The sequence below is a fragment of the Salmo salar genome, chromosome ssa23 (genome assembly GCF_905237065.1).
Source record: "Salmo salar chromosome ssa23, Ssal_v3.1, whole genome shotgun sequence".
Lineage (NCBI taxonomy): Eukaryota > Metazoa > Chordata > Actinopteri > Salmoniformes > Salmonidae > Salmo > Salmo salar.
Window position 1 is genome coordinate 480,672 of NC_059464.1, and position 22,564 is coordinate 503,235.

Below are 22,564 nucleotides of genomic sequence, written 5' to 3' on the forward strand. Positions count from 1 at the left end.
TTCTAGTCATTGCCGCTCCATTTTTCATTGATCCATTTGTTTTGTCTTGATCATTTTCATTCTCCAATCGCACTGCATGTATTTATTCCTCTGTTCCCCCTCATGTCTTTGTGTGGAATTGTTTGTGTTACGTGTTTATTGTTGACGCGCCATACTGGTTTGCTTTTACCATGTTGTTCACGAAGATGTTTATTGTTAAACATAAATTAGTGTGATTGTTTGCGCGTTTTGCACTTTTGCCTATGGGCTGGAGGTTTTTGACGCAGTTGCGTCCGTCTGTTGGTTTCTCCTGCCTCAAAAAAGTGTCTGCCTGTTCACAACTCTCTGTTCTCCTGCACCTGACTTCGCTACCAGTACACACACACCTGACAGAATTCCACACCACCCATGGAGTCAGCAGGAGCAGATACCTGGTCAGAGGAGTCGAGGAGCGTGTCCAGGAACACTTGGCAATGCTACAACATCTCGGTACCATGATGGATCGCGTTGTCCAGACCATGGACCACTGGGAGAGACAGGAAGTCTCTCCAGGGCCTCGACCAGCACAACCGGGGTTACCTCTACCCGTCCCTCCTGGATCCAGTCCCAATGGGATGCGTCTCTCCCTTCCCAGGGAGTATTATGGGAGGGCAGCACGGTGCCAGGGGTTCCTATTACAGCTGGACCTATACCTGGCCACCGTTCAACCAGCTCCCTCGGGAGGCATGAGACGAGGGCGGAGTCTACTCTCATCCAGAGTCCTCTGTTGTCCAACTGTTTGTACCTGTTGGTTTTCCTGAGTTTTCCCCGCATTCCCAGCATAAGGAGCTCGTCGATTCAGGCGCAGCTGGGAATTTTATCGACAGATCGCTCGCCCTTAGTTTAGGGATACCCATTATTCCTGTGGTTAGACCTTTCCCGGTACACGCTCTGGATAGTCGACCATTGGGGTCCGGGCTAATCAGGGAAGCCACCATCTCCCTGGCCATGGTGATGCAGGGGGGTCATGAGGAGAGAATCAGTCTCTTCCTCATTAAGTGTCCTGCGTTTCCCGTGGTACTAGGCATTCCCTGGTTAGATCGTTATGACCCCACCATTTCATTGCAACAGAGGGCTCTCACGGGGTGGTCGCGAGAGTGTTCGGGGAGGTGTGTAGGGGTTTCCGATGGTGCTACCATGGTGGAAAGTCCAGACCAGGTCTGCATCATGTGCATTCCCCCAGAATATGCCGATATGGCTCTTGACTTCTGTAAAAAGAAGGCGACTCAATTACCATCCCATCGACCACCCCATCGGGGGGATTGTGCAATAAATCTCCTGGTAGACGCTGCACTTCCCAGGAGTCACGTGTATCCCCTGTCGCAAGCGAAGACTGCTGCTATGGAGACATATGTCTCCGAATCCTTGCGTCAGGGGTACATTCAGTCCTCCACTTCACCCGCCTCCTCGAGTTTCATTTTGTGAAGAAGTTTGACAGGTACTCGGGAGCCAGAGCTAAACCACATCCACCCCCAGGCTACGGCCTCAGACCAGGACTCCTGGCTTTTCTGCTCTATCCTGCTGCCTTTGCATCTATAAGGAGGGGAGAGTGTTGAACTTGTCAAACGTAACAGCTGTATTGCTCTGTACAACACTGTATTAGATTTGGGAGGGAAGGTATCTTGTGAAACGATTTAGTAGAAAGATCACAGAAGTTGTTGCTTTTGAGTAATGGGTGTCTTATCAGTTTATTCTGGTGCTTTGCACTTACTGAGCAGCTCAATACCAACACAAGGGTCCTTTTCACTAAGTATAACTGGTCATTATTAATCTGCACTAAATCTGAAGAATAAAACATTTTTGACTCTTTAATGCAAATTCTGGTTGCCCAAAGCCTACATCTGTGTGCTTTTTTCTTCATAGAAATGAAAATAGATAATTGTAGGCCTACTACAGTGACTTTGAGGGTCTTAATAATGGGGAAAGGTTGTCATGAGGTTTAAGGGACACTATCTCTGACCACAGAGGGGCGCCATTACATAGCTTGTCATAGTGCCTTAATGCAGAGCCCAGAAAACAACTGTCAACTCTAGGGCCATAACAGAGTGCAATGGGAACCACATTTACTAGTTCACATAGTGGTCTGTGGAAACGTATGTTACATGCATAATACAATTTAACTACATGTACATGGGGGAATCCCAGACTGACAAATGGCCTGTAAAGTCGTTTTGTTCACTCACAGCAATGGACAGTTTCCAGGCATTGCACGTGAAAATAGCCAAACCGATGGCGAAAGCTGGAAAGAGTCATTTGAGTGATTTGGTGTTTTGGTGTTTCACATGCATTTCGAGTGAGATCAATGGTGACAAATGGCTTAAAGTGGATAAGTAGTTGGCACCGCAATATTAAGGGAGATTAACCGACAGGGGGAGGGAGAAAGCGTGACAGGGAGAGAAGGGTGGTGCACAGCGCAACAGTTCTCGCAACACCGAGTCCAGAATTCATCGTTTTTAACAAAAAGAAGACGTTTGGGTTTAAATTGGGGATTTCAATCGGGTGAGTTCTGTTGGTGTACATTCACGAGGTAGCCTTTACTTTACACAGTACATTTAAAAAGTGTGTAACTAGACGGCCTAGAAGTCATTCAAACCCTTGTGCTATGCTTGGTAAATCCGCTAGCGAGCGCTTATGGCGCATGGGACGTCCAGGGTTACCGGTTGATGGGCACAATATTTGCCATATCTGATTAATATATATCTTAAAACTGACATGCTCTACTGCTTATTTGAATTAACATTTGAGAGAGTAGCCTACCATTCACATTCTATTCCTTATTCTGAGCCATAGGCCTATCCATGCTTTTACGTTTAAGGTGCTTAGCAGTTTCCACTGGTCCAAAGTTGGCGACACTTTAATTGGATTGATAATGTATTTTTATTCCAGTTTACTTTACCTAGGTGAAAAACAACTCTGACCAATTATTATACTATATCTACCTCAACTCGGACTTTCTGTCTGTGCATATGTCTAATGACCACCCCTACTCCCTCCAAAGCTCCCTGTGTGCGTGACAACCAGCTAATATGAAATTTCGAAGTTGCCGCTTATTTTGGGTTTTAATAATTTTCGACGGGTACATTTGTGTCTTGTGCCATGTTTGCTTGGTAAGTGGTTAAATCCTGTTGTATCTGTTAGTGGTGCCAAAAGTATCAAAGTGGAGGAGATGTACTTCCCTGTAGCTCAGTTGGTAGAGCTTGGTGTTTGCAACGCCAGGGTTGTGGGTTCGATTCCCACGGGGGGCCAAGTACGAAAAAAAAAAGATTAAAAAAAATGTATGAAATGAAAAAAATGAAATGTATGCATTCACTACTGTAAGTCACTCTGGATAAGAGCATCTGCTAAATTACTAAAATGTAAAAATGATGTTGGATACAGTTTGCATGTTGGATGCAGTTTGCACGAGGCAGGCATGGTGATGATGAGTATGAGACAGTGCATTCCAGTCTCAGATGGTCAACTTTTATTTTATTTAACTAACTCGCACAATAGAGAGGGCCATACAGTCAGCCATAAACATCCTGACCGTAATGGAACTGTCTTTAGTTCACCACATAGCTACTAAGCCTTGAACCCTCTCAAAGTCCCACTGCCAGCTGTTCACCTCTCCTGTCATCTCTTTACCACAGCTAGTACACTACTCTGTCCTCAGTTTCCTTGTTTGTACCTACTTGTTTTGCATTGTGTCTGGTCTGTGTCCCCCATTGAGATATGACCCACATCACCAGTCACAAAATGAGTCCCTCCCCATGCAGTTAAAAGAGCTGGATGGGTGTAAACAATAGCAGCGTCCCCTATACCAGCTGGCAGTAGCCTGAGAACCATATCCCTGATAGCCATCCAATTCTTTCAGGTCAACAGAAAGTTGTCAGTAAGAGCCTATTATTAGGGGTGAGGAATCAGTTTGGGATTGGGTTTAAGATATTACCACCTGTTACAGATGGCCCAGTATAGGCCTACTGCAGTGTTTCCCAGTCCAGGACCCCAAGGTGTACACATTTTAGTTTTTGCCCTTCCACTGCACACCTGATTCAAATAATCAACTCATAATCAAGCTTTGATTATTTGAATCAGGTCACTGTGTAGTGCTAGGGAAAAATGTGTACTGCCTGGGGTCCCCAGGACCAAGATTGGGAAACACTGGCCTACAGTACATGGTCTTCTTGGTATCTAACCCACAAAACAGACAGGTGTGAAGATGTGTGCCATGATTGTTTCCTACATACTCTTGTTCAGAATCTACACATAGAAGGCAGATGATGGTTCTTGGCAATCTGGTTTCCCAACATTTTTTCCAGAGAAAGTCAGAAACATTTCAGATGGTTAAGGTCTCCTTTTATGATGGCCTCTCAAGAATTTGGGTTGATGAACTCAAATCTCAATAAAACAAAACTTTATTTGTCTCATGAGTCGAATATAACAAGTGTAGACCTTACCATGAAATGCTTACTTACAAGCCCTTAACCAACAGTGCAGTTCAAGAAGAGTTAAGAAAATATTTACCAAATAAACTAAAGTAAAAAATAATAAAAAGTAACACAATAAAATAACAACAATGAGGCTATATACAGGGGTACCAGTACAGAGTCAATGTGTGGGGGTACAGGTTAGTCGAGGTAATTTGTACATTGAGGTAGGGGTGAAGTGACTATGCATAGATAATAAATAGTGAGTAGCAGCAGTGTACAAAACAAATGGGGGGAGGGGTCAATGTAAATGATATATGACTAATTGTTCAGCAGTCTTATGGCTTGGGGGTAGAAGCTATTAAGGAGCCTTTTGGTCCTAGACTTGGCGCTCCGATACCGCTTGCCATGCGGTAGTAGAGAAAACAGTCTATGACATGGGCGACTGGAGCCTCTGACCATTTTTGGGCTTTCCACTGACACCGCCTAGTATATACAGTGGCAAGAAAAAGTATGTGAACCATTTGGAATTACCTGGATTTCTGCATAAATTGGTCATAAAATTTGATCTGATCTTCATCTAAGTCACAACAATAAGCAAACACAGTCTGGTTAAACTAATAACACACAAACAAGTATATGTTTTCATGTCTTTATTGAATACATTGTGTAAACATTCACAGTGTAGGGTGGAAGAAGTATGTGAACCCTTGGATTTAATAACTGGTTGACCCTCCTTTGGCAGCAGTAACCTCAACCAACCGTTTTCTGTAGTTGCGGATCAGACCTGCACAACGGTCAGGAGGAATTTTGGACCATTCATCTTGACAAAACTGTTTCAGTTCAGCAATATTCTTAGGATGTCTGGTGTGAACTGCTCTTGAGGTCATGCCATAGCATTTTAAATCGGGTTGAGGTCAGTACTCTGACTGGGCCACTCTCCAGAAGGAGTATTTTCTTCTGTTGAAGCCATTCTGTTGTTGATTTACTTCTGTGTTTTGGGTTGTTGTCCTGTTGCATCACCCAACTTCTGTTGAGCTTCAATTGTCAAACAGATAGCCTTACAGATAGCCTCCTGCAAAATGTCTTGATAAACTTGGGAACTCATTTTTCCATCGATGATAGCAAGCTGTCCAGGCCAGGAGGCAGCATGCCTGCCCCAAACCATGATGCTACCTCCAGCACACTAGTGGAAGCCTTAGGAAGTGCAAAATGAACCCTAACTCACTGTGTGTTTAATTGGCAATGACTTGAAAGGACTACAAGCACCAGAATTCTCACTTCCTGCTTAGATTTTTCTCAGGTTCTGGCCTGCCATATGAGTTCTGTTATACTCACAGAAATCATTCAAACAGTTTTAGAAACTTCAGAGTGTTTTCTATCCAAATCTACTAATAATATGCATATTCCAGTTCCTGGGCCCGAGTAGTAGGCCGTTTAATTTGGGTATGTTTTTCATCCGGCCTTGAAAATACTGCCCCCTATCCTAGAGAGGTTAAGCGCAGTGTTTGTCTATTGTTGTGACTAAGATGAAGATCAGATAAAATGTTATGACTAATTTATGCAGAAATTCAGGTAATTCCAAAGGGTTCACATACTTGTTCTTGCAGCTGTAGGTCCTGGATGGCAGGAAGCTTGGCCCCAGTGATGTACTGGGCCGTACGCACTACCCTCTGTAGCGCCTTACGGTCGGATGTCGAGCAGTTGCCATACCAGGTGGTGATGCAACCGGTCAGGATGCTCTCAATGGTGCAGCTGTAGAACTTTTTGAGGATCTGGGGACCCATGCCAAATCTTTTCATTTTACGGAGGGGGAAAGGGTGTTGTCGTGCCCTCTTAACGACTGTCTTGGTCTGTTTGGACCATGATAGTTTGTTGGTGATGTGGACACCAAGGAACTTGAAACTCTCCACCCGCTCCACTACAGCCCCGTCTGTTCGGCCCCCATTTCATGTAGTCCACGATCAGCTCCTTTGTCTTGCTCACATTGAGGGAGAGGTTGTTGTACCCTTACCACCTGCGGGCGGCCCGTCAGGAAGTCCAGGATCCAGTTGCAGAGGGAGGAGTTTAGTCCCAGGGTCCTTAGCTTAGTGATGAGCTTCGTGGGCACTATGGTGTTAAATGCTGATTTGTAGTCAATGAACAGCATTCTCATATAGGTGCTCCTTTTGTCCAGGTGCGAACGGGTATTATGGAGTGAGATCAAGATTGCTTCATCTGTGTATCTGTTGGGGCAGTATGCAAATTGGAGTGGGTTTAGGGTATCCGGGAGGATGCTGTTAACCTCTATGGGCTAGGTGGGACGCTTGCGTCCCACCTACGTAACAGCCACTGCCAGCCTGTGGCGCGATTTTCAAAACCTTAAAAATCCTATTACTTCAATTTCTCAAACATATGACTATTTTACAGCCATTTAAAGACAAGACTCTCGTTAATCTAACCACACTGTCCGATTTCAAAAAGGCTTTACAACGAAAGCAAAACATTAGATTATGTCAGCAGAGTACCAAGCCAGAAATAATCAGACACCCATTTTTCAAGCTAGCATATAATGTCACAAAAACCCAGAAGACAGCTAAATGCAGCACTAACCTTTGATGATCTGCATCAGATGACACACCTAGGACATTATGTTATACAATACATGCATGTTTTGTTCAATCAAGTTCATATTTATATCAAAAACCAGAATTATAGATAAGATAAGATAAGAATTATAGATACAGAACTCCTCTATGCACTCGATATGTCCGATTTTAAAATAGCTTTACGGTGAAATAATCCGGCCCGGGAATCTGCATTTAGGTAAACAGACGAAAGAAAATAAAGCACGGGGAAAGACTCGGGCACGCGCCTAAGCCCATTGTCCTCTGATCGGCCACTTGCCAAAAGCGTAAATGTGTTTCAGCCTGGGGCTGCCTCGATATCATTCAGCTTTTTCCCGGGCTCTGAGAGCCTATGGGAGCCGTAGGAAGTGTCACGTTACAGCAAAGATCCTCAGTCTTCAATAAAAAGAGCCAAGATGAACAACAACTTGTCAGACAGGCCACTTCCTGTACAGAATCTTCTCAGGTTTTTGCCTGCCATATGAGTTCTGTTATACTCACAGACACCATTCAAACAGTTTTAGAAACTTTAGGGTGTTTTCTATCCAAAGCCAATAATTATATGCATATTCTAGTTACTGGGCAGGAGTAGTAACCGGATTAAATCGGGTACGTTTTTTATCCGGCCGTGTCAATACTGCCCCCTACCCCCAACAGGTTAACACTTTATTCTTTACTACATGATTCCATGTGTTATTTCATTGTTTTGATGTCTTCACTATTATTCTACAATGTAGAAAATAATAAAAATAAAGAAAAACCTTTGAATGAGTAGGTGTTCTAAAACTTTTTACCGCTAGTTTCACGACTTCTGCCGAAGTCGGATCCCTCTCCTTGTTCGGGCGGCGTTCAGCGGCCGACGTCACCAGTCTTCTAGCAATCGTCGCTCCACCTTTCATTTTCCATTTGTTTTGTCTTGTTTTCCTGCACACCTGGTTTACATCTCCTCATAATTACTATGTGTATTTAGCCTTCTGTTCCCTCCATGTCTGTGTGGGGTATTGTTTATTGTCAAGTTTGGCACGCTTCCGGCTGGTTTGCGCCGGGATCTGTTTTGTACCCGTGCTTTGTGGCAGCCGGTACTTTGTACTTTGTTGTTGTACTTTGTGCTGCCTTACTTGTTCTTTGGGCATTTGTTTTGTGATGCGGTTGCGTCTGTTCTAATAATTGCCTCAGTAAAAGTGCTTTGTCCACTCATCTCTGCTCTCCTGCGCCTGACTTCCATGCACCAGCTACACCCATCGTTTGACAATATGGTTGTATTGTATGTCATGTGAAGTATTGATCACAATATCAGTCCTCGCATTCCCAATCCTAACCTTAACCTTTGCAAAAAACAAATGTATTACTGAATCTAGATAGGCACTTTCCAACATGAGTTCATCAATCCAAATTCTTAACCTCTCTGGGAAATGTGGGATACACCATTCAACAGCCAGTGAAATAGCATGGCGACAAATTCAAAACAACAAAAATCTCATAATTCAAATTTCTCAAACATACAACTATTATATCCCATTTTAAAGATAATCTTCTCGTTAATCCAACCACATTGTCCGATTTCAAAAAGGCTTTACAGCGAAAGCATAATATTAGATTGTTAGGACAGCACGTAAACAAGAAAAACCACACAGCCATTTTCCAAGCAAGGAGAGGCGTCACAATAACCAGAAATACAGCTAAAATGAATCACTAACCTTTTATGATCTTCATCAGATGGCACTCATAGGACTTCATGTTACACAATACATGTATGTTTTGCTCGATAAAGTTCATATTTATATATAAAAAAAAACATTTTACATTGGCGTGTAAATGTTCAGAAATGTTTTGCCTCCAAAAACTTCCGGTGAATGAGAACATCAATTTACAGAAATACTCATCATAAACGTTGATAAAATATAGAACAGTTATTGAAAGAATTATAGATACCCCTCTCCTTAATGCAACCGCTGTGTCAGATTTCAAAAAAGCTTCACGGAGAAAGCACACTTTGCAATAATCTGAGTATGGCGTTCAGAAAACAACAACCGCCATTAGAGAAAGCCGCCATGTTGGAGTCAAAAAAAGTCAGAAATAGTGTTATAAATATTCACTTACCTTTGATGATCTTCGTCGGAATGCACTCCCGGGAATCCCAGTTCCACCATAAATGTTCGTTTTGTTTCGATAATGTCCATATTAATATCCAAATACGCGTTCAGACGAGTTATCCAAATGCACCATTTTGTTGAGACGAAAAGTCCAAAAAGTTATACTACAGTTTGTAGAAACATGTCAAACCATGTATAGCATCAATGTTTAGGATGTTTTTATCATACATCTTCGATAATATTCCAACCAGACAAATCCTTTGTCTTCAGAAAGGAAAAAGAAGCACCACGCGCTGACGGCCACACGCATGAATGATCTAATGGCACACAGCCAGACACCTGATACAAATGTATCTCATTCCCTTCCAGTTCACAGTAGAAGCCTACAACAACGTTCTAAAGACTGTTGACATCTAGTGGAAGCCTTGGGAACTGCAAAATGACCCCTAAGTCACTGTAGAATGAATAGGGAATTAATTTTTAAAAAAACTACAAGCCTCAGATTTTCAACTTCCTGGTTGGATTTTTCTCTGGGTTTTGCCTGCCATATGAGTTCTGTTATACTCACAGACATCATTCAAACAGTTTTAGAAACTTCAGAGTGTTTTCTATCCAAATCTACTAATAATATGCATATCCTACCTTCTGGGCCCGAGTAGCAGGCAGTTTAATTTGGGCACGTTATTCATCTGAATTTCCGAATACTGCCCCCTGTCACCAAGAAGTTTTAAGGAGATTATTTTGGCTATACTTCATTCCAGAATAACTTTAACTGCCTATGGCCCAATAGAATCAACCAGTAGCCTGTTTAGCTAGGCCTATTCCAATGACCTTGGCCAGCACAAACCACTCCAAAGGCTTATGCTAGTATGTGACCATAAAACCCTTGGAATAACAGTGACCTTCGCCAAGACCGGAAGTGAAAAAATAACCTTCCAACAGAGTGGTCAGTCATGCATGTAAGCCCTAATCACTGACACGGTGATCTAGCATTTAACCAGTATCTAATCAGTAAGGTCCGGCCCTGACTCCCTGCATTCTGCCACCGTGATCAGTTTAAGGGAGTATACCACTGTGAGTGAGAAGTGATGGCCAACCCTATGCTACTTAACCAAGCTAGTCCCCCTCTCACCACATTGTGCATGTGTGTGTGCTTGTATGTGTGTGTTAGCGTGTGTGCACGTGTGTGTGATCTTGACTGGTGAAGTCACAAGCCTATTAGCCAGCAGTCTTATGTTTGCCTCCCCTCACTCACCATCACATAGCTGTGCTTACTAATCCTGCGCTTATTCATTCTATCTGCTGGGATTTAATGGGTTAATTTGACAAGCCACAAATCAGATATTGTTATGGAAATGGGATTGTTGGTTGGATAACTAGGTGGGATCTGTCTGTGTGACAGCAGGTGATGTTGTGGGGGTTAATGGTAGAGGTTTAGGTTGGATAAGGGATAGTAGGGGATAGGAGAGGGACGGGAGCAGAGAGTGAACTGAACTGTCCCTAATTTAGTTAAGCTCTGGGATTTGGGGATTACCTTTGGCAATGAATCTTGTTACATGTCTGTGCACAGTGAGAGGAGGGCACAGATGTAGGAAGGTCGGAGTGTGTGTGGCATAATGCAGCCTTGCAGGGAGGTATACATATGCATATTTAATAGAGCGGGTCTTGTGTGCATGTTAGTATGTGTGTGTGTGTATGTTCATGCATGTGTGTGTGCCAACAGCCAGCCTGTGATGGAGTCAGAGGGATTAGTGATGGACACAGTGGGCATAAGAATGAGAGTTTCACTGTACCTCAACACACTCACGCTATGAACCAAGAGAGGAAGGAGGGAGGGAGGGAGAACAAGATAGGGGGACACGGAAGGGAGGAGAGAGATTGGGTTGGTGAGAGGGAGGCAGGGGGTGAGGAGGGAGGCATGAAGGTATATTTTATTTTATTTAGGATCCCCATTAGCTGAAGCCAATGGAAAAAGCTAGTCTTACTGGCGTCTGACACATAATGAAACAGACATTACAGACAAAAATACTTTACAATCTACATACATTTAAAACAATTAACATGTAGACATACCAGATGTGTGTGTGTATCTATCAGTTACACATACTGTACATGTCAGTACATACACACAAAAAGTAGGAGAGAGAGAGATAGAAAGAGAGCTAGAGGGAGACAGATTGGAAGCTGAGGCAAAGCCTTATCCCTTAGGCTTTGTTTAAAATGAAGGGACAACAAGAGAGTGTCACGACTTCCGCCGAAGATGGTCCCCCTCCTTGTTCGGACGGTGTTCGGCGGTCGACGTCACCAGTCTTCTAGCCATCGCCGCTCCACCTTTCATTTTCCATTTGTTTTGTCTTGGTTTTCCGCACACCTGGTTCACATTCCCTCATCTGACTAAATGTATATATCACTCTGTTCCCCCCCCATGTCTGTGTGTGGAATTGTTTGTTTGTTACAAGTGGTTTGCATCAGGCTGGTTTGTGCCGGGTATGTGTTTGACCCGTGTGTTTTGTTTATTGTACCGTTTGTGTACTTTGGGCGTTATCGCTGTTTTCCTTGGGCATGAATAAAGTGCGCTTGTTATCACCCATCTCTGCTCTCTTGCACCTGACTTACCTTCAACCAGTTGTGCACATCGTGACAGAATTCCACACCATCTATGGAGTCAGCTGTCATAGACAGATCATTTGTCCATAGTTTAGGGATCCCCATTGTTCCAGTGGCTTAGCCCTTCCCAGTTCACGCCTTAGATAGTCGACCAATACGGTCAGGGTTAATTAGGGAGGCCACCTCTCTCCTGGGCATGTTGATGCAGAGGGGTCACAAAGAGAGAATCAGTCTCTTCCTCATTGACTCTCCTGCGTTTCCTGTGGTGCTATGTCTACCCTGGTTTGCCTGTCATGACCCCACTGTTTCATGGCAATGGAGGGCTCTCGCGAGAGTGCTCGGGGAGGTGTTTAGGGTTTTCCGTTAGTGCTACTATGGTGGAAAGTCCAGACCAGGTTTCCACTGTGCGCATTCCCCCCGAATATTCCGATTTGGCTCTTGCATTCTCCAAGAAGAAGGCAACTCTACCACCCCATCGCCTGGGGGATTGTGCGATCTGTAGGTTCATGCTCTACAACATTCGCAGAGTACGACCCTGCCTCACACAGGAAGCGGCGCAGGTCCTAATCCGGGCACTTGTCATCTCCCGTCTGGATTACTGCAACTCGCTGTTGGCTAGGCTCCCTGCCTGTGCCATTAAACCCCTACAACTCATCCAGAACGCCGCAGCCCGTCTGGTGTTCAACCTTCCCAAGTTCTCTCACGTCACCCCGCTCCTCCGCTCTCTCCACTGGCTTCCAGTTGAAGCTCGCATCCGCTACAAGACCATGGTGCTTGCCTACGGAGCTGTGAGGGGAACGGCACCTCCGTACCTTCAGGCTCTGATCAAGCCCTACACCCAAACAAGGGCACTGCGTTCATCCACCTCTGGCCTGCTGGCCCCCCTACCTCTGCGGAAGCACAGTTCCCGCTCAGCCCAGTCAAAACTGTTCGCTGCTCTGGCACCCCAATGGTGGAACAAGCTCCCTCACGACGCCAGGACAGCGGAGTCAATCACCACCTTCCGGAGACACCTGAAACCCCACCTCTTTAAGGAATACCTAGGATAGGATAAAGTAATCCTTCTAACCCCCCCTTAAAAGATTTAGATGCACTATTGTAAAGTGGTTGTTCCACTGGATATCATAAGGTGAATGCACCAATTTGTAAGTCGCTCTGGATAAGAGCGTCTGCTAAATGACTTAAATGTAAATGTAAATGTGCGATAAACCTCCAGGTAGATGCCGCACTTCCCAGGAGTCACGTGTATCCCCTGTCACAGGCGGAGATGGCGGCTATGGAGACATATGTCTCAGAATCTCTGCGTCAGGGGTACATTCGGTCCTCCACTTCACCTGCCTCCTCGAGTTTATTTTTTGTGAAGAAAAAGGAGGGAGGTCCATGTATTGACTATCGTGCCATGTATTGACTATCGAACCAGATCACTGTGAAGTACAGTTACCCGCTACCTCTCATAGCCACAGCGATTGACTCGATGCACGGGGCGCGCTTCTTCACTAAACTAGATCTCAGGAGTGCTTACAACCTGGTGTGTATCCGGGAGGGAGACGAGTGGTAGACAGCGTTCAGTACCACCTCAGGGCATTATGAGTACCTCGTCATGCCGTACGGGTTGATGAATGCTCCGTCAGTCTTCCAAGCCTTTGTGGACCAGATTTTCAGGGACCTGCACAGGCAGGGTGTAGTGGTGTATATCGATGACATTCTGATATACTCCACTGCATGTGCCGAGCATGTGTCCTTGGTGCGCAAGGTGCTTGGTTGACTGTTGGAGCATGACCTGTATGTCAAGGCTGAGAAATGCCTGTTCTTCCAGCAGTCCATCTCCTTCATAGGATACCGCATTTCCACCTCAGGTGTGGAGATGGAGAGTGACCTCATTTCAGCCATGCGTAATTGGCTGACTCCCACCACGGTGAAGGAGGTGCAGCGTTTCCTAGGGTTTGCCAACTACTACCGGAGGTTTATTCGGGGTTTTGGTCAGGTAGCTGCTCCTATTACCTCACTGCTGAAGGGGGGCCCGGTGCGTTTGCAGTGGTCGGCTGAGGCGGACAGGGATTTTGGTAACCTATGGGATCTGTTTACCTCGGCTCCCATGCTGTTGCATCCGGATCCGTCTTTGGCGTTGACGGTGGAGGTGGACATGTCCGAGGCTGGGATAGGAGCCGTGCTCTCTCAGCGCTCGGGAATGCCACCGAAGCTCTGCCCCCGTGCCTTCTTCTTGAAGAAGCTCAGCCCGGCGGAGCGAAACTATGATGTGGGGGACCGGGAGCTGTTGGCTGTGGTCAAGGCGTTGAAGGTGTGGAGACTTTGGCTTGAGGGGGCTCAACACCCTTTTCTCATCTGGACTGACCACCGCAACCTGGAGTACATCCGGGCAGCAAGGAGACTGAATCCTCGTCAGGCAAGGTGGGCAATGTTTTTTACCCGTTTTGTTTTCACCCTTTCTTTCAGACCAGGTTCCCAGAATGTTAAAGCAGACGCACTGTCCCGGCTGTATGACACAGAGGAGCGGCCCATGGATCCTACCCCCATACTCCCGGCCTCCTGCCTGGTGGCACCGGTAGTATGGGAGCTCAGACTCCTGGAGCGGGCCAGCCACCACCGGCCTGAGGAGAGACACATGGAGCGAGGGGTTAATACGGTAATCGGGGGGAAGCTATAACCGGTAACTAACCTTGTTCAGTCTCCTCAGGACTTTAAATGGCCCCATAAACCGCAGCCCCAGCTTCCGGCAGGGCAGGCAGAGGGGCAGGTTTCGGGTCGAGAGCCAGACCCGGAGCCACTGCGGTGCCTCACTGTGGAGCCTCACTGCGGTGACGGTCTGCTCTGGCCTTCTGGCGCAGCACGGCCTGCTGGAGTGAACATGGGCGGCGTCCCAGGTCTCCTCCGCGCACCTGAACCAGTCATCCACCACAAGAGCCTCGGTCTGACTCTGATGCCAAGGCGCCAGAACCGGCTGGTACCCCAGTACGCACTGGAAGGGGGAAAGGTTAGTAGAGGAGTGGCGCAGTGAGTTCTGAGCCATTTCGGCCCAGGGCACGAACGCCGCCCACTCCCCCGGCCGGTCCTGGCAGAAGACCACAGAAACCTACCCACATCCTGGTTCACTCTCTCCACTTGCCCATTAATCTTGGGGTGAAAACCCGAGGTAAGGCTGATCGAGACCCCAGACGTTCCAAACGCCCTCCAGACCCTCGAAGTGAACTGGGGACCCCAATCAGACACTATATCCTCAGGCACCCCGTAGTGCCGGAAGACGTGTCTAAACAAGCTTTTTCAGTGTATCGAACTCCCAACCTTCCAGTCTCAGGGCAGACACTCGAAACACACAAGGCCACTGAGTTGGTTAGCAGCAACCCTAACCCTATCTAGTTTACTTACTTGCCAGGATGTTTAGAATTTATGGAATATTAAAATATTTCTTAAACTACTCGAAAGTGATTGCTCTTTTGTCTCCTCTGCCTTTTAGCTGAGCTGCGATGCAATTGGCCAGTGTGCAAGCGCGGCCCCGTCGGGCGGCTGAGGAGAGAGAAGAGCCACCCCCAGGCCCCGCCCCTCCCTCCACTCATCACTCTGACCACCAGTTCAAGAATATGAAGAGCAAGTTCTTCAACGAACTCACCCACATGCCAAGTGAGCCCTGAACACAATGAACACACACACACACACACACACACACACACACACACACACACACACACACACACACACACACACACACACACACACACACACACACACACACACACACACACACACACACACACACACACATCCATCCATCCATCCATCGCTCATTCTGTGTTTGGAATTCCGATTCACATAATGTCCTCTCATCCTTTCTTCTCTTTCATTTCATCCCCTGCTTTTCCTCCACTTATCACAGATCATAAACTCAAAAGTAAGTTAATATTGTTTTCCCATCGCTTGTGCTCTCCTTTCCATCCCTCCTCACAATAACATGTCAGATATCATTATTCCATAACATAAGGCTACACGAGGCCTATGTATGTTGTGTTATACACTAAGTGTACAAAACATTAAGGACACCTGCTCTTTCCATGACATACACTGACCAGGTGAATCCAGGTGACAGCTATGATCCCTTTGAATATTTGTTTTACAAAGTCTTTATATAATGTATAGGCTGTATTCCCCTAACTGTTGTCTGTAATGTTTGGATACTCTGTTGTATACTCCGTTTTTCTATATTGTATATTTTGAGTTGCTTAAAAAAAAGGGTAAAATTAAATACATGATCCCTTATTGATGTCACTTGTTAAATCCACTTCAACCAGTGTAGATTAAGGGGAGGAGACAAGTTAAAGAAGGATTTTTAAGCCTTGGATTGTGTATGTATGCCATTCAGAAGGTGAATGGGCAAGACAAAATATTTAACCCCTGGGACGGACATCCAGCGAAAAATCCTATCGCCATTAGCATAACAAAATGTAATAATATTTTTTTTTCAAATTTTTTTTCAAACTATATCGTTTTATAGATACACCTCTCCTGAATCGAACCACGTTGTCCGATTTCAAAAAGGCTTTACAGCAAAAGCAAAACATTAGATTATGTTAGAGGAGTATATCGTAAAAGTAGCCACATAGCCATTTTCCGACCAACCACATGCATCACAAATAACCAAAAAACAGCTAAATGCAGCACTAACCTTTGACAATCTTCATCAGATGACACACCTAGGACATCATGTTACACAATACATGCATTCTTTTGTTCGATAAAGTTCATATTTATATATAAAAACAGCATTTTACATCGGTGCGTAACGTTGACTAACTATTTTCCCTCAAATGCATCCGATGAAACAGCGCTACAATTTACTAAATTACTATTCGAAAACATTTTTAAAATGTAATATTGTCATTCTAAGATTTATAGATGAATATCTCTTGAAAGCACCTGTAATGCCAGATTTAAAAATAACTTTACTGGGTAATCACACTTTGCGATAAACGGGGATGCGATACTCAGAACAATAGGCTAGCACTACAGGTCAGCGCCATCTTGGAGCAATCGCATATCAAATCTAGTCTTGTATACTATTGTCAATAATCCCTTACCTTTGATTATCTTCATCCTTAGGCACTTCCAGGAATCCCAGGTCCACAACAAATGTATTTTCGTTCGAAAAAGTTCATCCTTTATGTTCCACTAGCTTGTTGTTGTTAGCGCGTTCTGAAGGCTGCACCAAAAGTTCCGACGTGCGCGGGGCTACTCTTTCAACAAAATGCATTTTTTTCTTATTTAGGTTCGTTCAAACATGTCAAACGTTGTATAACATAAATCTTTAGGGCCTTTTTCAACCAGAGCTCCAATAAGATTCAAGGGGGACGATTGCATTGTCTTTATAAACGTTTCGAAAGAGGAGGGTAGCCAGGGGCGCCGGCGTCATAATGGTGATGGCCCTCCTCATGTGACCACGTTCCACAGCGTGTCATTCTGTCAGTTTTCACAGTAGGAGACTCAAATCACTTTGTAAAGACTGGGGACATCTAGTGGAAGCAATAGGAAGTGCTCAATGAACCATAGCTCACGGTGTGATTAATAGGCAACGTGATGAAGTTGAGTCCGCAATTCAGAATTCCACTTCCTGTTTCGATCTGTCTCGGGGTTTTGACTGCCATATGAGTTCTGTTATACTCACAGACACCATTCAAACAGTTTCAGAAACTTTAGGGTGCTTTCTATCCACATGTATTAATTATATGCATATCCTAGCTTCTGAGTTTGAGTAGTAGGCCGTTTAAAATGGGCACGAATTTTTTTCAAAATGCGCTGTGGCGCCCCCTATCCTAGGCGACCGTCAAGAGGTTAAGTGCCTTTCAACAGGGTATTGTAGTAGGTGCCAGGTGCACCGGTTGGTGTCAAGAACTGCTGGATTTTTCCATGCTTAACAGTTTCCCGTGTGTATCAACAATGGTCCATCACCCAAAGGACATCCAGCCAATTTGACACAACTTTTGGGAGGCATTGGAGTCAACATGGGCCAGCATCCCTGTGCAATGCTTTCGCCACCTTGTAGAGTCCATGCCCTATATTGAAGCTGTTCTGAGGGCAAAAGGGAGGGTGAAACTCAATATTAGGAAGGTGTCCTTAATGTTTTGTACACTCAGTGTATATGTCATAACCCTACATAAAGCCTATGTTGTATAATAGATAGCATAAGGCTACATAAGTATTATATGTATGTTATATGTATGTTGTTATGTATGTTGTATTATAGATGTCATGAGGCTATATAAGGCCTATGTCTCTCTATCCCCCAGTGCCCATGTGGGCAATAGGAGCCATAGTGGTGGTGGTGCTGGCTCTGGTGGCCTGTCTAGGTTTCTGTATCTGGAAGAAGTGCATCAACAAGGGCAAGAAGCCCAAGAAAGCACGCGAGAGGAAAGGAGGCCGAGGCAGAAGAAAGAAGGAGGGAGCCGGAGAAGGAGAGGAGGGCAAGGTGAGAGGAGACAGAGGGAGGGAGGGCAATATAGTGTGTGGTGTAATGGGTTCAAGTACCTACTTTGCAACTGGGTTTGAAATTATCTGAAGTGATTTCCAGATGTAGTGTCAGTAACTGTGTGAAGGGAGAGACTAATGCAGTGGCTGATAAATTATTGATTTGATGTTCTCTCTCATTAAGGAAGGAGAGGGTAAGGAAGGAGAGGAGGAGGAAAAAGAGAATTTCGGAAAACTGGAGTTCACCCTGGACTACAACTTCACTGACAACCAGGTGTGTGTGTCTGTGTGTGTGTGAGTATGCATTCGTGTGCATGTGTTTGTGTGCATTTCTGTCTTGTCCTCCTTGACATTTGACCTCCTTGATGTGAAGTGTCTGACTAATAACATGTCTAAAGGCTCTCTGACCTCTGTTCTTTGTCTGCTCAGCTTTCAGCTTTAACCTCTGACCTCTTATTTGTGTCCTCAGTGACCTATGACCTTTTCCTCTTAACAGCTGAGCATTAAGCTGTGACCTTTAGAGGGGACATTTTCTATCTGCTAAACCGCTCTTACATTTAAAAGTCAGTGTAACCTCTATGGGCTACTCAACAGCCAGTGTAATCCTGTGGCGCGTTATTCAAATTCCTCAAAAATGCAAAAACTTCAATTTTTCAAACATATGACTATTTTACACCATTTTAAAGACAAGACTCTCGTTAATCTAACCACACTGTCCGATTTCAAAAAGGCTTTACAACGAAAGCAAAACATTAGATTATGTCAGCAGAGTACCCAGCCAGAAATAATCAGACACCCATTTTTGAAGCTAGCATATAATGTCACATAAACCCAAACCACAGCTAAATGTAGCACTAACCTTTGATGATCTTCATCAGATGACAACCCTAGGACATTATGTTATACAATACATGCATGTTTTGTTCAATCAAGTTCATATTTATATCAAAAACCAGCTTTTTACATTTGCATGTGACTAGCATGTGACTAGCATTCCCACCGAACACTGACGGTGAATTTACTAAATTACTCACGATAAACGTTCACAAAAAGCATAACAATTATTTTAAGAATTATAGATACAGAACTCCTCTATGCACTCGATATGTCCGATTTTAAAATTGCTTTTCGGTGAAAGCACATTTTGCAATATTCTCAGTAGATAGCCCGGCATCACAGGGCTAGCTATTTAGACACCCAGCAAGTTTAGCACTCACCAAAGTCAGATTTACTATAAGAAAAATGTTATTACCTTTGCTGTCTTCGTCAGAATGCACTCCCAGGACTTCTACTTCAATAACAAATGTTGGTTTGGTTCAAAATAATCCACTGTTATATCCAAATAGCGGCGTTTTGTTCGTGCGTTCTAGACACTATCCTAAAGGCTAAATAAGGGTGACGAGCATGGCGCAATTCGTGACAAAAGAATTCTAAATATTCCATTACCGTACTTGTCAACCGCTGTTTAAAATCAATTTTTATGCCATTTTTCTCAGAAAAAAGCGATAATATCCCGACCGGGAATCTGCGTTTAGGTAAACAGACGAAAGAAAATAAAGCATGGGGTCGACTCGGGCACGCGCCTAAGCCCATAGTACTCTGATCGGCCACTTGCCAAACGCGATAAAGTGTTTCAGCCAGAGGCTGCCTCGATATCGTTCAGCTTTTTCCCGGGCTCTGAGAGCCTATGGGAGCCGTAGGAAGTGTCACGTTATAGCAAAGATCCTCAGTCTTCAATAAAAAGATCCAAGATGAAACACAACTTGTCAGACAGGCCACTTCCTGCATGGAATCTTCTCAGGTTTTGGCCTGCCATATGAGTTCTGTTATACTCACAGACACCATTCAAACAGTTTTAGAAACTTTAGGGTGTTTTCTATCCAAAGCCAATAATTATATGCATATTATAGTTACTGGGCAGGAGTAGTAACCAGATTAAATCGGGTACGTTTTTTATCCGGCCGTGTCAATACTGCCCCCTAGCCCTAACAGGTTAAAAGCTGCATCGCAATAGCCCTATATGGATTGAATCCCGGCCTAAATCCGCCTAAATTATCACTGCGTTCAGTTCTTACGGACATTGTTAAAAATATTTTGACTGCCATTGCTTACCTCTGACCTTTTCCCCCTCTCTGCCCCCTCTTCCAGCTGATCGTGGGTATCCTGCAGGCTGAAAACCTGCCAGCCATGGACATGGGCGGCACCTCAGACCCCTATGTCAAGGTCTACATGCTGCCAGACAAGAAGAAGAAGTTTGAGACCAAAGTCCAGCGCAAGAATCTCTGCCCCGTGTTCAATGAAACCTTCATCTTCAAGGTCAGTATGGGGTGCTGGAGAACAGACAGTGATAGAGAGATGTGGTATTCATTCATGTGTATATGTAAAAGCCTTAGAAAAGCTCTTACAGTACTGAGGTTTATGTAGTCGAGAACACTCTGTCCTGATCATCTCCTTCCTGTTCTGTGTGTTCCTCCACAGATCCCCTACCAGGAGCTGGGCGGTCAGACTCTGGTCCTACAGGTCTTTGACTTTGATCGCTTTGGTAAACACGACGTGATTGGACAGATCTCCATCCCCATGAACAGTGTGGACCTGGCTCAGCCACTCCACGAATGGAGGGATCTGGTTGGAGGAGAGAAAGAGGAGGTGAGGACGGATGAATACAGTCTGTATGGGTTTAGGGTGCATGTTTTTTACGTCTACCTGTCTGTCTGTGTCTGTCTGTCTCTGCATATCAAACTATACCGAACTGTCTGTTTAAATACATCTTTCTATCTTCGTGCCTGTGTGTGTTTGTCTGGTCACAGGTAGAGAAGTTAGGGGACATCTGTATCTCTCTGCGCTACGTCCCCACGGCCGGTAAATTGACCATCAACATCATGGAGGCCAAGCACCTGAAGGCAATGGACTGCGGAGGCTTGTCAGGTGACCTTCTATTAGTCCTTATACTCTCCTAGTCAATACTAGCCATGCTGTGATGTTTCACTCTTCTAGTCAACACTAGACAAAACTAGACAGTAAACTCAACTAGCCATGCTGTGACATTACGCTCTCCTAGCAAATATTAGCCATGCTGTGACCTATTAATGACATCTGGTTGCCTACATTTTGTTGAAGTAATTCAACTTAATCCATTGGGCAGCATTACAGAGTTGCAGGCACTACACATGCATCTACAGCACAATCATTTGTACTCAATGTTTTTCATCCAAGTGGCTCACCCTCTGTTTGACCTCTGTAACTAACATTCCTCTCTGCCCCATGCCTTCTCCTACCAGATCCCTTCGTTAAAGTGGTGCTGCAGCACCAAGGCAAGCGGCTGAAGAAGAAGAAGACAACAGTCAAACAGAACACTCTGAACCCCTACTTCAACGAAAGCTTCAGCTTCGAGATTCCCTTTGGCCAAATACAGGTATGTACAACAAACTTTCCATAAGGAAGACATCTTGGGTCGTGATAACAGGTTTTCCTGTGGGTTGGGCGACCTGTGTTTGATGACTCTCCCGGTGTTTCTCTAGAACATTGCACTCTCCTGCCATTTCCTGCTGTATGTTGAACAACACTGTACGGGTGGTGGTATTTTGATTTCATCTGACTTTTTTAACTTGACGCTTTTTCGCTCTTCCCTTTCCTCTTGCAGAAAGTCCAAGTGTTGATCACGGTGTATGATTACGACAAGCTGGGCAGCAACGACGCCATCGGGAAGGTTTGGATCGGCTTCGGTGCCTCAGGGGTGGGCCTTCGGCATTGGTCAGACATGCTGGCCAATCCAAGACGTCCCGTGGCCCAGTGGCACGCCCTGTGTCCTGAGGAGGAGGTGGATGAGGCCCTGAAGAAACCCATCCGCTAAACATATACTGATACGTTACGGAACATTCTTGTACATGTTAAAACAAACAACATAAGACCTGAAAACTACACAACAGTGGATAAGCTCCACCCAAAGACCACAATAGTGCTGATCATGACATTACGCAATACTCCCAGTAGAAACTCCAAGAAATCCAAATTTAACTACCACTCAAACACTACAACCCACCTGACATTTCTGATACATTTTTGGGGTACTCTCTCTCTCCTTATTATTCTCCATAGAAAATCAAAATAATTAACATTTTTGGCCTATTAACTAATTGTACTGTATGTTTTTACTTTTGTGTCCCTTTTGATGTTAAGTTATGAGTATGGCTGACTGTTTTGTGCTTTTTGTGAGCGAGATAAGGCAGTATTGTGTGTATGAATGTGTGTGTGTGTGTCTGTGCGTGTGTGTTTGTGTTAAACCACAGTACATGAAAGCTTTCTCTTATTTATCTCCTGAATGTAATGTGAGTGGTTGTAAATAACTAAATAAATAATTCCCCAA

The 22,564-nt window shown here is 44.7% G+C and overlaps 1 protein-coding gene across 2 annotated transcripts; it reads left to right on the forward strand.

Moving 5' to 3' along the window:
* The first annotated feature begins 2,400 nt into the window (after positions 1-2,400).
* Positions 2,401-22,564, forward strand: LOC106583872 (synaptotagmin-2-like). 2 transcript variants are annotated; one of them, XM_045706280.1, is made up of 10 exons: positions 2,401-2,517; positions 15,203-15,366; positions 15,620-15,634; positions 18,024-18,202; positions 18,386-18,475; positions 20,350-20,517; positions 20,680-20,847; positions 21,009-21,126; positions 21,480-21,613; positions 21,842-22,564. In XM_045706280.1, exons 2-10 carry the CDS (start codon positions 15,213-15,215, stop codon positions 22,049-22,051), a joined length of 1,236 nt encoding a protein of 411 aa, XP_045562236.1. In that variant the 5' UTR covers positions 2,401-2,517; positions 15,203-15,212; the 3' UTR covers positions 22,052-22,564. The 2 variants fall into 2 exon arrangements, with proteins under 2 accessions (XP_045562236.1, XP_045562237.1); XM_045706281.1 differs by lacking the exon at positions 15,620-15,634.